The sequence below is a fragment of the Dioscorea cayenensis genome, chromosome 19, assembly GCF_009730915.1.
Source record: "Dioscorea cayenensis subsp. rotundata cultivar TDr96_F1 chromosome 19, TDr96_F1_v2_PseudoChromosome.rev07_lg8_w22 25.fasta, whole genome shotgun sequence".
In the NCBI taxonomy this organism is placed as follows: domain Eukaryota; kingdom Viridiplantae; phylum Streptophyta; class Magnoliopsida; order Dioscoreales; family Dioscoreaceae; genus Dioscorea; species Dioscorea cayenensis.
In genome coordinates this window covers 5,757,254-5,773,336 of record NC_052489.1, presented here as the reverse complement: position 1 = coordinate 5,773,336, position 16,083 = coordinate 5,757,254, and the positions used below count along the sequence as shown (strand labels likewise).

Here is a 16,083-nt window from a genome sequence, read left to right as displayed (position 1 = left end):
GCATATAAGTATAACACCAAGAATCGACTTGTCAGTTGAGTGTATTTTCACCATTTTTCAGCCTTTTGATTTTGGAACTTGAACAATTGACAAAGATGACATTTCCATGCCCAGTTAATAGCCCATTAACGCCCATTAGTGCCATCAGGATTTGATGGGAATTAATTTGAAAAAGAGGGACCTCTAAGGAATAAGCAAACTTCAAGGGATGTTTACGGTTTCTGCAAAATTTGGAGGGACTTATAGGTAATTACCTGTTAAGATTACTACTATCATATTCATGCATGAGATTTTATAGTAAGAATATATGGGTTAATATTTTTATTAGTAAAGGACTTAAACATCCTCAAAATTTCAAAGCCTCTAGTATTTTCCTACAAAACTCAATGATTTAATTTGAATTCAATGTTATTACATCTATAAGTTGTATAAATGGCATCATGTAATTTTAAATCCATATTTTTCATTCAATTGTGAATGATGATAGGAGCAATGTTGTGATTTGTGCCTTAATTATCATTGGATTGTGATTTGTGATTTTTTTTTTTATTGTGATTATATTTCTTTCCCTTGTAAACAAGTTAATGTATGGTTGTTTGGTTTAGCCGAGTTAACATTTGTTTTATCTAATTTGTTTCGGTTATTTTTTTATTTTAATTATAGTTTTAAAGTTTGGTATTAAAGAGATTATCATATCATATTTAATCTTGATGTAAGTAAGTCTCTGAGTTTTGGAGATATTCTAACTTGTAATTTGTTATTGAAATGTTTTTAGATAAATTTGTTTTTCTGTTTTCTACTTGTAATGCATGGAGAACATGGTGGCTCTATTTGATTAATTCGTTTTAATTTTTAAATAAAGTTTTTTCAAAAAAAGAAAAATAATAATTCTATTGATGTGTTTATAGTCTTATAAAATAGTTATTTGATCTAGTTTCCAAGTCGATCAAATTATATAAATGTAATTCTGAAATATATAAGTTAATATTATGAACTTCCAAAGAAAATTATATTTCTTATTTTTTTTATTGTTATCTATTTAGACTTGTGTTTTAACTTTTAAATGCGTTAATTTGACAAGAAAGTATAATGATATTTAGAGTCTTTATGGGTATATTTTACCTTCTATTTGGTCCGTTGGAACCTTTCAAAAAAAAAAAAATAGTCTATTTTGATTTACCATTTCACCAAAAAAGAATAATTAAAAATAAAAATAAAATGATTAAAATTTTTATAGCTTACCATTGTGATGTGTTGTCTACCTTTGATTAGAGAAGTAGGTTCTCCCTTGATTCCAAAGTTCTCTCTGTTTTGTCTGAGTGGTGATGTGGAAGGTAGTATGAATAATTGTGCATTATTGGCTTTTAGTTGTGATAGTTGAGTGGTAGTTTATACTTAAAAATAAAGAAGCATTTTTTTTTTTTAATTATTTGTGTTCATTAGTACAAAATTTGAAGTTTTAGCTCCATAATAGAGTTTTCTTCTACCAGTGACTTACTCAAAACTTTAGGATTTGTGTTCATCATCATTGTTGTTGTTATTATTATTGTTGTTTCTTTGTGTGTCACATGACTATGTTCCCTATTAATAGGCTAGCTTTATGAGAAAAATTAATTTTCATATGTTGTTATTTCAATTTGAATTGTGTCTTGATGACATGATTAATTTTATTATTTATTTTTTTGTGTTGTTATTTTAAATGATTATTTCGAATATTGTTATTTTTAATTAATTATTTTTTAATTAAAAATTGATTAGTATTTGTATTATATTTTAATCAAAGTGGTACTAGCTAATTAATGCTACCTTCATGTATTTTGCCAACTATCTTTAGATAATTGAAATAAGGACTATTTTCCATTATTAGGAGGGAAATGACTAATGTTATGTTGATTTTTACTCTATTTGTATAACAGACTTGTAGATGGGCTTAAATACATTTATCTTGAATTTTTGGTTAGAGTTGAGACATTTGTTGAATATGCTTGTCATCAACCAACATTTATGGATTGTGATAAAATAAGGTGTCCTTGTTGTAAATGTCAAAACCGAAGATATCTTTTAACTGATGAAGTCAAGTTGCATCTTACTAGGAATGGATTTGTCAAGGATTACTATCAATGGGTTTGCCATGGGGAACCTTTGGATATATCAAATCCTATGCAAGCACAGTGCAATTCATCTTTTACAGGAGAAGTGGAAGGATCAAACCTATATCACAACATGGTCATGGGTGCCATTGGTTCTAATTTTGACCCAAATTATGGTGAAAATGAGGAGGAAACACCAGATCCAAAAACTCAAAGATTATATGCTATACTTTATGGAGTTGATGAGCCATTGTGAGAAGGTTGTTCTAAGCACTCACAGTTGTCAACTATGACAAGATTATTAAATATCAAATTTGAGTTCCATATGTCAGAGAAGTGTTATAATGCAGTATTGCAATTAATGAATGAAGGCATTACCAACTGATAATAAATTGGTTGGTAGTTTTTATGAAACAAAGAAGTTTGCTATAGAGTTAGGTCTTCCATGTGAGAAAATCCATTGTTGTATTAATAGATACATTCTATACTGGGATAATGATATTGATAGAAGAAATTGCAAGTTTTGTGATCATCCTTGATATAAAAATAGACAAAGAGCATCTCCAAGAGGGAAAATTGATATACCATATCAAAACATGTACTATTTTCCTCTTACACCCAAACTACAAAGATTGTATGCTTCAGAAGTTACAGCTAAGCATATGAGATAGCACGATCAACATAATAAAAAAGATGGTGTTATGTGCCATCCATCTAATGTAGAGGCATGGAAACGTTTTGATCAAACAAATCCATCTTTTGCATTAGAGGCTCGAAATATAAGACAATGATAATGTATAGATGGATTTCAACCATTTGGGCAATCAGGTAAGCAATATTCATGCTGTCCTTTTATTGTAACACCATATAATTTGCCACCATGGATGTGTATGAAAGATGCTTACATGTTTTTGACTATTATTGTACCCGGCCCAAGAAATCCGAAACAAAAGTTAGATGTCTACTTGCAACCTTTGATAGCAGAATTGGATCTTTGGGATGTTGGTGTTCTCACATATGATGTTTCTAAAAAGCGTAATTTTCTTATGAGAGCTGCACTTATGTGGACCTTTAGTGGTTTTTCAGCTTATGCAATGTTGTCTGGGTGGAGTACAATGGGCAAAAAAGCTTGGTCATATTGTATGGATAAATCAAAAGCATTTAGCCTTTTGAATGGTGGAAAAGTTTCATGGTTTGATTGTCATCATCAATTTCTACCAGAACATCATACCTTCAGAAGAGATAAAAATGATTTCATGAAGAATAGAATTGAAGAGTCTCCACCTCCTCTGATATTTACTGGAAAACAAGTTTTAAAGCAAATAGACGATTTAAAATTGAAGAAAGTAACAGATCTTGGTGCTGAACAATGGAATGCTCTTATTTGCAAGTCATGTGGTTGGAACAAACGCAATATATTTTGGGATTTGCCATATTGGAGTATAGATCTCGTCCATCATAATCTTGATGTCATGTACATCGAGAAAAATGTTTTTGAAAATGTGTTTGATACAGTGATGGATATTGAAGGAAAAACAAAAGATAATGCAAAATCAATAGAGGATATAAAAATTTATTGCAAGTGTAAGGAGTTGGAGAAAAATGATTCAATGGGCAAATATCCCAAATCTTGTTATAGTTTGAGCACACAAGAAAAAAAGATTGTGTGTGATTGGGTGACAAAACTCAAGTTTCCAAATGGGTATGTCTCAAATATGGCAAGGTCTGTGGACATCCGCAAATATAAGCTTTTTGAGATGAAAAGTCATGATTGCCATGTGTTTATGCAACGGTTAACTCCAATTGCTTTTCGTGAAATATTGCTAGTGTCTATGTGGAAAGCATTAACAGAGTTGAGCTTGTTCTTTAAAGACCTTACACGCACTGTGATTAAAGAAGAAGATATGATTAGACTCCAAGAAAATATTCCTGTGATTTTGTGCAAGCTAGAATGAATATTTCCTCGTAGCCTTTTTTATTCTATGGAGAATCTTCCCATTCATTTCCCTTATGAAGCAAGTGTTGGGGGAACATGTTCAATATCATTGGATGTATCCTTTTGAAAGGTATGTGAAAGTTTATAATTTATAATTTTTATTTATGAAAATGTTAATTTATAAACTATTAATGATATTTAATTATAAGTTAGGTTCTTGCTGCAATTGAAGTTAAAAGTAACCAATAAAGCAAGAATTGAAGGTTTAATTTGCAATGCATACTTGGTTCAAGAAGTATCTACCTTTTGTTCTCATTATTTTGAGTCTCACATTAACACAAAATTAAGAAAAGTACCTCGTAATGTTGACGGAGGTGAGATGGAAACATGTGAAGGAAATATTTCTATATTTACTTATCCCAGTCGATCCTATAAGCGAAAAAAATCAAGATGGTTGACTGATGAGTATAATGATGCAGTAACTTATGACTTGTTAAATTGTGATGAGGTTCAAAATTATGTTAAGTAAGCTTCTTGGTAGTAATTCAATAAACATATAATTCTATTACACTAATTATTATTAATTAATATTTTTAATTTGAAGGATAGTTGTGGAAGAATTAAAGGTAAATGTGCCAAATATGATTAATGAGCAAGTTGATATTAAGCTTGAGACTGAATTTTCCAATTGGTTTCAATGTTATGTAAGTATTATTACTTATAATTCTTTTATCATTGTTTATGTTTTCGGGATATTGGTTTTATATTTTTTTAATAGGTACATGATCCAAACAATAATGTCACTAGTCAAATCATCAAGGATGTTGCTTTGTGGCCTTTAAAGAATGTGATCAATTATCCCATGTATTTTGTCAATGGGTTTAAATTCCATACAAGCGATTATAGTGTGGGAAAATCAACCATCAATAGTGGAGTGTGCATCAAAGGTTCTAATTACAGTGAGATATCAAGTGATTATTATGGTATTTTAAAAGAAATTATTGAATTAGAATATCCAACACTTCTAATTAAAAAAGTTGTCCTCGTCAAGTGTGAATCTTAGGGATGTAAGTGGGGCGGGGAATCCCCATTCCCGCGGGGCCCCGCCCCGATGAGGCGGGGATTCCTCGAAACTCCCCCCCGCGAGGCGGGGAGCGGGGAAAAATTCCTCCCCGCCTAGCGGGGCGGGGTGGGGGTGGGGAATGGTCCCCCCGCCCCGCTCCCCGGGGAGATTCCCCGAAAAAATATATTATATATTTTTATTATATTTATTAAAGATTATTTCAACATTAATATAATATTATATATATATATATAATCAATAAATATTTATTTGTTAATATTTTTAGTTATTAATAAGTTTTAGTATATATAACTTTCATATTTAATAGAAACTTAATTTAAAATAACTAAGTTTAAATATAATTGTAACAATAAATTTGAAATTAATGTTATTACTTGAATTTATTTCTATTAAGTTAATGTTATTTGTGAAAAAATTACTTGTTTATTTATGTATTTCTTTATTTTTGAAGATTCATGTTTATGGTCAACAATTCAAGCTATTTGTTCTACATTTGATGAAGTGGAGGATGAGAATGATGAGGTAAATATGATTTTTTATAAAATTTTATCTTTAATCTTGATATTATTTATAATCTTATTATATATTTACAATTTTGTTTATTATTGAAGGAGGAGTTATCATGTCAAGATGCTAGTGGTAGTGGAATTGGATTCTTAATATAAATGATTTGGAGAAAGAGGAAACAAATTGATGGAAGCATGAAATTATTGTGCTAGTTTTGCATTATGAATTTTATTTAATGGATTTGTAATTTTAATTTAATTTTAAAATTTATGTTATTTGTATTACTTAATTTGTACCTTAATGTTGTTGTTTCATCAAACATTATATTATGACTTGTTAGGAGAAATATTTTGTGTGAATTTTTATTTTATATATGATGCGTATGTTATAAAAAAAGCCTTTGGTTGAGAATTTTTATTTTATTTCATCATATATTATATTTTTTATTTTCAATTGTATATAGTATCTTTAGCATATGTGTAACATAAATGCATTAGAAATATTATAGTTATTTACAGAAAATTTTTATATCAATGTTTTGGGCCAGGCGGGGATTTCCCGTGGGGCGGGGATCCCCGTGGGGGAGTGAGCAGTGGAGATTTTTCCCCGCGGGGAATTTTAAACCGGGGAATCCCCGCCCCCGTAGAGAGCGGGGACGGGGACGGGGATCCCATTCCCCGCCCCGCCCCACTTCCATTCCTAAGTGTGATTGGTTTGATCCAACTCCAAATGTTGGGAAGAAAGTTCATAAGGACTACAATCTTGTTGATATTAACCATAAAAGAAGGTTTAACAGATATAAACCTTTCATTTTGGCGGAACAAGCATTTCAAGTATATTACGCACCTTATCCAAGTATGAAGCGTGACAAGGTTGACTGGTGGGCTGTGTGTAGAATTAAATCGAGAACAGTTATTGATATCCCTATAACTGATTTTCCATTCCAATAGAAGTATATTCGATTGATACGATTGATGATGCAATAATACCTTTAAATGATTCAAATGGTGCTTTTGTTGATGTAGATGATGGACATGATGATGTTGACTTAGAAGATGCAGTTGAACTTGATTGGCAAGAAACAAAAATGGAAGATGATGAAGATGATAACATGTCTATTGATAGTGAATAGTGTTATTTTAGTTCTAATGCACTGAATATAATTTGCTTTTAACCTTACATAGCATTTTCCAAGTCATGTTTTATTTTATCTACTGAATATAATTTGCTTTAAACCTTATGTAGTATTCTCTATGTCATGTTTTATTTTAATGTACCGAGTATAATTTGCTTTTAACTTTATGTAGCATTTTTAAAGTTTTTCTTTATGATATTATTATGCATTTGCAATGCTTTATTTGAATTTATTTATTATTGTTAGATTTATAATTTATATATGTCAATTTAGTCATTTTTGTAGACATGCCTAGAGGTAAAGGAAGGATAGGGTCATATAGAGGAGAAAGGTACTTTTGTGGGATGCACACTAATCCTACAAATGAAGAAAACTTAACAAATCCTCTAAATTCCATTCAGCTTAATGATATAGCAACTGAGACCCCTAATCCAGTAAATGCATCATGTGATATTGCAAACAATGACCCAAATCATACAATTTCAACTCCTACTATATCCCAAGCTAGTAATGATCCAGTTGATGCAACAACTAATGGAGGTAGACTTCGCATCGTGGTTGTGAATGGATTGTAAGTATTTTTTTTTAAAAGAATATGACTATATGTTATAGTATATGAATGCATTTACATGTTTATGATTATAACAGGTTAGAACCCTCTAGCAAATGTTCACATGTGATAACAAAGCTGTTCAAGCAAAAGGTGGATACTAATGGGTACATATGGAATACAATTTCACAAGCTACAAAAGATTTTTATTTTGAGGAGTTTAGCATATTTTTATTTTGAATTCAAGTTATTTATTTCATTACATTTTCATTATCGAATATCAACAAGTTTATTGTTTTTTAGAAGCATTGTGTGTGGGATTCTTTAGTGGAGGCGCAAGTGAAGGTGGCATGGGTTGTGAAAGCTTCACAACGATACAGTGATTTTTTGCGAGATATAAGAAATTCTGAAAAGAAACCAGAATACATGTCTGACGATGTTTGGAGACATTGGAAAGCCTCTTGGGATAAACCTGAATTTAAGATAAAATGAAAAAAAAAATTCAAATAATTGGAGGAGCATTGCATGGCCGTCATCTCATAATGGAGGGTTAGTATCCAATGTTGAACATTGCAAAAGACTTGTAAGTATAAATAGAATTTAATTGTATGATGAATGAATTTGTGTTGGTTGTAATATAAATAAAATTAACATGCATGTTATATGAGTTTGTGCTTGTTGTACTATAAAGTAAAGTGCTTTATTTTTATTTATGTCTAAACTTACATATGCTTTTATTGTTAAATAAATGATTATATATAGTCAAAATGTATATGTTGTTAATGTTATAAGCATCTTCATTAGGATGGATGTGTTCACACCATGAGTGGTTTTTTTTAAAAAAAATTTATACCACTAAAAAGCATGATGGACAAACCATGTTTACATATGTTTTTTTATTAATGTCTAAAATTTCATATGCTTTTATTGTTAACTAAATAATCATAGCTAAAGTGTATATTTTGTGTATATTATAGGCATCTTCATTAGGTTGTATGCCTGCACCACATGAGTTGTTTCTTTTTACTCATACTAAGAAGTATGATGGACAAACTTTTATTGATGAAAAGTCTAAATCACTCAATGTAAGTTTTTAAAGTCTTTTAAATCATCATGATTTTTTCATTTTACTTTTCATAGTTTATTTGTAATTATTTATTTATATATTTTATATTATGCATATTGGATAAAGTATTGAGCTTGAGAGCACCTCAAGCAATTTCTGGATCTAGAAATGACAATGCTCAACCAATAGATGAGGTCGCACTTTATTATGAGGCAGTTGGTGGTAAGAAAAAGAGAAGGGTGTATGGTCTTGGATCTCAAGCATCTTATTATTGTGGTGGTAATACAAATGCAAGCAAATCAAGTGCTAGCTCTTTTGAGTCACAAAATCAAGAGGAGCTTCAAAATGAGTTGGCAACTATGAAAAAGAAGATAGAGGCTCAAGATAATTTGATAGTTGATTTGAAAAGAACAATAGAGATGTTGTGTAATCACATTGGTATGCCTCCTCTACATGGAACACAAAATGCAAGTAACAATCAACCAGAGGAGTGTGAAGGCACAAGAGATGGAGATGGAGATGGTAGTGAAGATCTTGGACTTTTATAAATATTTGTACTTTAATTGCTATTTTATGTTTCTTGTCTAACTTTGGTTATTTTTTTGTATTGTTAATTGTTGTTGATGTCTTACATTCTTATGTAGTGGTATTGTTGATATCCTAAATACTTATGCATTGCTATATTTTATTTATAATATAATTTATAAAAATATTAGAGATTGCTATTTTTAAATAATATTTGAATTTGGGATTTAATGGATGTAGAATCAATTAATTGCTTATCGAATACCCAAGAACTTTTAAATTTTAACATTAGAATTACCTAGGCATCACATAGGGAATTTATATAATTCATAAAAGCGTTACCCAGGGATTACTCAGGAATTTTATATTATTAATAGAATATTTACCCAGGGTTTACAGAGAGATTTTATATTATTAAAGATATATTTACCTAATACTTACCCAGGGATGTTTCGTGGGGACATTTACCTAGAGGTTCCCTAGGGATTAATCCATGGGTAATTCTTGGTGTTTTATCAAATCCCATGAGTTAATTAGCTAGGGATATCAATTATATACCCAGAGATTGATCCGTGGGGTTTACAGAGTTATTTTATATTATTAAAGATATATTTACCTAATATTTACCCAGGGATGTTTCGTGGGGACATTTACCTAGAGGTTCCCTAGGGATTAATCCATAGGTAATTCTTGGTGTTTTATCAAATCCCATGAGTTAATTAGCTAGGGATATCAATTATATACCCAGAGATTGATCCGTGGGTAATTTACCTAGGGGTAAGAAATTTCATGTGTAATGTTTTACCCACGAGCAATTTAGCTAGGGCCTCAAATCCCTGGGTATTCCCTGGGTAAACAAATTTACCTAGGGATTTTTATAATGTTACCAACAGAATTGTCCGTGGGTAAATTATTACTTTCTTGTAGTGGATGTAGTATTCCACGTGTCCAAAGAGTCAAAGTCCTCCCATTTTGATTCTACATACTTAAGGTGCTTTACTGTACTACGTCAATCGCCTTATTACCTTCATGATTACCATTGTTATTCTACTACTGTTTATTCACATGAACCTAATACTTTCCAAGATACAGTGTCCAACTCTTGGGTAGCAAGCAATAGTTGAGAATAAAAGGCTTAAGAAAAGACACGTACTTAGGACTGGTTAATTTGCCTTTTGGTAAGTTAGTTATTAGCTACAAATAAGTTTACAAAATTAAAACCAAACAACCTTCGTTTTATTGAATGTTATAAAGCTCTGTTAATTGCCTGAAACCTGGGAGTATGACATTGATCATGAAGAAACTTTAGCTCCCAATGCTCGTATTACCTTTATTCATAACTTACCAGTAGTAGCCGTTGTTAGATTAAGTGACTCTTTCAAACGGATACCTTTCTCAAAGGAGATCTTACTAAAGGGATATACATTCAACCTCTATCTAGCTATGATCATCCTCTTAACAAGGTATGCCATCTTTACCAAGCCTTACGTGATCTTAACCAAAGCTAAGTTCAGTACTATTGCAACTCAATTTAGCTTTAGCTTTGGTTCTTGTAATCATATTCTCTTTATTCATCACTCTTTATATGGATCTATCTTTTCATTGCTTTATGTTGATGTCATGATTATAAATGGAAATAATCTTCAAGCCATCACTGAACTTAAGAACTATCTTAGCCAAAAACTCGAGATAAAAAATCTTGGTCGTCTCACTTATTACATTGGGCAAGAGGTTACCTCTAATGGTTCTAGCTATTTTCTCTCCCAAGTAAAAATATGCTGCAAATTTTCTATCTCAAACAAGGCTCACAAATGCCTGAGCTACTTCAATTCCTCTTGAGGCAAATCAGAAATTCAAGCCATTAGATAGTAAATCTTTGGATAATCCCACTCCTTATTGTTAGTTAGTTGGGAGTCTTACCTACCTCAAAATAACTTGTCCTAACATAGTTCATGTGGTACATGTAGTTAGTAATTAATTTATGGTTGCTCCTTAGAATGCTCACTATGCAATTGTACTTTACATGTTTTGCTATATGAAGGGAGCCCTATCTCATGGTCTCCATTACTCCTCTCATTCACCTATAGAACTAAGGGAATACTTTGATGCTGACTGGGTTGGTAATCCGATAGAGTGAAGATTCACCACAAGTAACCTTTTTTTTTCTGTATTCACTAATCTCATGTAGAAGCAAGAAATAAACTGTTGTTGCCAGATCCAACACTAAGGCTAAGTATTAAGCTCATGGTGACAACATCTTGTAGCTTGTGTGGTTGCAATGGCTACTTCAAGATCTTTGTGTTCCTTTTTTCGTATGCAATAACTCTCTTTTGCTACAATACTATGTTATTCAAATTGAACATAATGATATTTTCCATACACAAACCAAATATATAGAGATTTATTGTCACTTTATCCATTAGCACTTTCCTTGTAGGATCTTACATCTTAAGTTAACTTGTTTAACTGTTTAATTAGATTGCAAATATCTTCCGTAAGTCACATCCACCTAATCTCTTCCATGAGCTTACCTCCAAACTAAACATGTTTCCCATCTTGAGGTTTAAGGTTAAAATAAAATTATTCTTTTTATATTCTTTTTGTATACCTATAGGCATGGGCCTGGTAAGCATGGAGGGCCTTGTCTTTTAGCTGGAACCTCTCTTTCTTAAAAGCTCAAGCTTTTCAATAGTTTTAATTGAAATTTAAGATTGTATTCCTTAATGAGATTTAGCTTGTCTTCAGCTATTTTGATCTAGCTTGTTCTTAGCTCATATATATGTTACATAAGATGATAATAAAAATTAACTGGAACATGGCAAAAAGATCTTAATCTCCAAGCATTCAAGAAAATCAAGATGGAACTAGCATATAACTGACATCTTTTTATGACATGCTTGCAAATATTAAACTAAAAGAAGAGTAATAAAAGTAGTTGTTGAAATAGGCCAACTGAAAATACAAATGCATTTGTTAGCAACTTAGTCACAATCGGTTAATAACTTTGAGATACTTAACTAGTCAGCCAACCAGATCATATGCACTCAATAGGATTTTCTCACAAATATCAAAAAAGCATCATCACATCAACAAGATTAAGAACTTAATAGATGAACTCCATGTCTCGCATTGAGTTAGTGTAGTTCATAACTAGTTTCCAAAAATATTTATCATAGGATTTTAGAACAGTTCAAGACAATTAGGGTGACCACATATATATACATTTTCAAAAATGCCTAAAGTTAAAAAAAGAAGTTGGGACAGACTTGGAATGAATTCTATAACAATTATAAGTAAAAGGTCAAAATATCAAAATGATCCCTCTATTTTACGTTTTTCGCCCTTTTAGTCCCTCTAATATAAAATTCGCCTTTTTGGTCCCCGTATTTTCACATTTTTATTTTTATTTTGTCCCTCTAATTAACGGATATGCCCTTTTGGTCCTTCCAATTGATGAATTAGAAGGACTAAAAAGGATGAAAATGTGTAAATACGAAGACCAAAAGGGCGGATTTTACAACTAAAAGACGAAAAATGTGCAAATACAAGGACCAAAAAGGGCGGATTTTATATTAAAGGGACTAAAAGGGCGGAAAACAAAAAATAGAGGGACCATTTTGATATTTATACCTAAGTAAAACAAAATTATTACAAATAAATTCAACTTCTGGTTAATTAGTATAGACCATTAAAAATCCATAAGAAATGGGTCCATAATAATGCCATATAAAAATTGTATAAATGGGGCAGAGAAAGCCTAAAAGGAGTCACATTCTTGTTCAAATTCAACGAAGATTGAACCATGGGGATGGAAATTAAAGATTAGGGATTAAAAGGTTTGGGGCAGGATCAAATCTAATTTTTACTACCAACTACCTACTAAATAGCATAATTATGTATAGCTTCCTTGATTTTTTTGTTATTAATGGTGAAGGATATATATATATTTGAAGTGCAACAAGCACATATACTTAGATGCCGAATATAATTGAACCAAAAGCCATTTGGCATGGTGAAGAATTATTATTTTAATTATAATATTTAAAACAAATGAGTTTATCTTGAAAATGATTGATAAATATATATTTGTGATGAATAAAAAAGCTATGAATTTTGGGTCCTTTCACGTGGACGGTAACATTATATGTATATAACTTGACTTAGTTTTTAATTAAAATAATATATGTAAATGATCAATTTTTACAAAAAAAAATATAATCCTTATATAATATTATCAGTCATTACATTTAATCGTAAAAAAAACCCATAAAATGCAAGTAATATAGAGCTCGTGACAGTTTTCCACAACAACTATTTATATTACAAAAATGTATACTACTTCAATAAATTTATTTAAATTATTAAAATTAAATACTATACAAAAATCACTTCAAGACTTTCCCAATATTCACAATGACAATGATACATATACAACAAACCATTCCTGGTTAAATTATACAAGTATATTATTCCACTAAATTCGAATATCCCTCTTCTTCCTAAGAAAACAAATAAAATAAAATAAAATAAAAATACTAACAAATGAGCTTTTCTTCCTTTTAAAATTTGTCTTCTTGGTGATGTTCTAGCACCCACCTCACACTTATCTCCTTCCACAAAAACCCTCTCAACAAAAAGCACCTTTCCTTCCCCCACATACCCCACATCCACACCTTCTGTTAAACCTAGTCCCACGTACTCTTTCCCTCCACCACACTCTCTCTCCTCCTCCTCATCTTTTCATTCAATTATTTATTTATTTTCATAATAAATAACAAATAATAATAACAATAACAATAACAATTTTCCCTCCATCATCATCATCATCATCATCATCATCCCATGCAGTAGCTAGTACTCTTCCTTCCTCCAATTCCTTAATTTCTCCAACCTCTCCTCCAATGTCCAGCATCATAACTCCACGCTGCCACCTTCTCAAACCTCACCATGCTCTCTCCACCACCACCACCATTCCCAAGGTCTCCACTTCCGACCAATCCCTCCACTCCACTTGGTCTCACCGTTTCTGGCTCACCACCGGCTGCGCCACCTTCCTCACTCCCATCGCCAAATCCCTCACCATCTCCCTAACCTCTTCTTCTTCATTTGATCTTCTCCCACCTCTTTGCGCCTCCTTCCTTGCCTTCTCCATCGCCGACCTCGCCACCGGCTTCTACCACTGGTCCATCGACAACTACGGCTCCTCTTCCACCCCTCTCCTCGGCTCCCAAATCCAAGCTTTCCAAGGCCACCACAAACACCCCTCCACCATCACTCACCGCCACTTCGCCAACAACCTCCACGCCCTCGGCCGTGCCATCACCTTCACTGTCCTTCCTCTCCACCTTGCCGCCAGTGACAACCCCACTGCTCTTGCTTTCATTGGTGTTTGCTCCGGCTGCATCATGTTCAGCCAGCAGTTCCACGCCTGGGCTCATGAGAAGAAGAGCCGGCTTCCTCCGGTTGTGCTTGCCTTGCAGGATGCCGGCGTGTTGGTGTCTCGCTCAAAGCATGCCAAGCATCACCGCTCGCCGTACAGTAATAACTATTGCATTGTGAGTGGGATGTGGAATGAGGTGTTGGATGGGATGAAAGTGTTTGAGGTGCTGGAGATGGTGTTGTTCTTCAAGCTCGGTGTGAGGCCCAGGTCCTGGGTTGACCCAAGTATTGAATGGATGGAGGTAGAAGACGATGATAACATGGTGGTGATGGTGGACTGATTCATTTGTTTTTCTTTTCTTTTCTTTTATTTATTTTTTTTTTCTTTTGTTGTTGGTTTTTGGTGATGTTTTTAAAGTGGTGATTAGTGCTCTGTTCATGTAATTCTTGAAAAATTCCTCTTTGAGAGATAGGTAAAGTAATTGTGATATATATATATATATATATAAAAGTAGGCAATTTTTGTATGTTTTGAGATAATATTGTATGTAATGAAAATTATTGGTATAACTTGACTTTGAAAATTCGCATGGAAATAGATATTTATTGTGCAGATAAATAAATGTAATTAATTTTTTTAATTCTTAATATCATATTTAATATGAATGAGAACTTAAATATAAAAAAAATATTTAAATTTGTTTGTTGAAATGACCATATTTTACATCTGTTTCAATATTATGTATAGATGTGTAGATGTTTATTTTTATTTGTCCATATTAATTTTTAGGTGGGTGTTTTTAATATTATATTTTTTAAATTAATTATTTAATTTATTTAAGTTTGTAAGAAAAAAAAGTTGGTTAGGATGCATATATTGATATATATATATACACACACACACATACATATAAACATTGAATTCCACATTCCTTACTAAAATTTCTTATATATATATATATATATATACACACACATATATGGAAATTGAAAATTTTACATTCTAAATATTTAAAGTTTTATACAAAAGTGTATATGGTTCATCTTTATATAATGTTTTTAGAAATTTTAAGCTATAATTATTTATAAAAGTAATTATACATTATGAACATTATATACAACTATTTCTGCAATAGAGTAGTTGGGATTTCATTTCTCTCCCAATTAAAAGTTGAGGGTTCAATTTTATCATTCATATTTCAATTGTATATATATATATATATATATATACAACTACTTAAGTCTTTTTATGCCTATTATTTTTAATCTATTTTTTTGTTTTTACATATCATACTCAAAAAATAGCCAAATTATTTATCATAATTTCTTCCTGAATTTATTTTTAATTGCAATAAGTCTTTTTATTATAAGTCATATAATTCAACATTCTTCCTGAAATTTCATAGGAAATTGAAAATTTTACATCCTAAAAATTTAGAATTTTATACAGAACCATATAAGTTTTGAATATCTTGAGCTATTATTTTTTTATGAAATGATTTTTATATTTTGAATATATAGATACACCAACCTGACATACATATAAGTATAAACATTTCTGCGGCAAAAATTCTTTTTTATCTATTTAAAAATTGCAATATTTTTATTTTTATTTTTTATTTTTTTAGTATTTACAATGCTAACAATAACAAAATTACCATACTGATTTATTTTACTTACAACGGTCATTTTTAATTTAATTTAATTTAATTTAATATTTTTGAACAACTTTTGTTGACCTAATATGCTAAAATATTTTTTATACATATAATCTCTTTTTTAATGAATATAATTTATTTTAATAAATAAAT

At 31.2% G+C, this 16,083-nt stretch overlaps 1 protein-coding gene across 1 annotated transcript; it reads left to right on the top strand.

The window, feature by feature from the left end:
* Positions 1-13,379: 13,379 nt before the first annotated feature.
* Positions 13,380-14,664, top strand: LOC120250217 (fatty acid desaturase 4, chloroplastic-like). Its single transcript, XM_039259010.1, has one exon. The coding sequence runs from the start codon at positions 13,795-13,797 to the stop codon at positions 14,611-14,613; it is 819 nt and encodes a 272-aa protein (XP_039114944.1). The 5' UTR covers positions 13,380-13,794; the 3' UTR covers positions 14,614-14,664.
* The last annotated feature ends 1,419 nt before the right edge of the window (positions 14,665-16,083 follow it).

What these genes read in the sequence shown, in the direction of transcription:
- LOC120250217 (XM_039259010.1), top strand. Translation starts at nt 13,795, where the DNA reads ATGTCCAGCATCATAACTCCACGCTGCCACCTTCTCAAACCTCACCAT.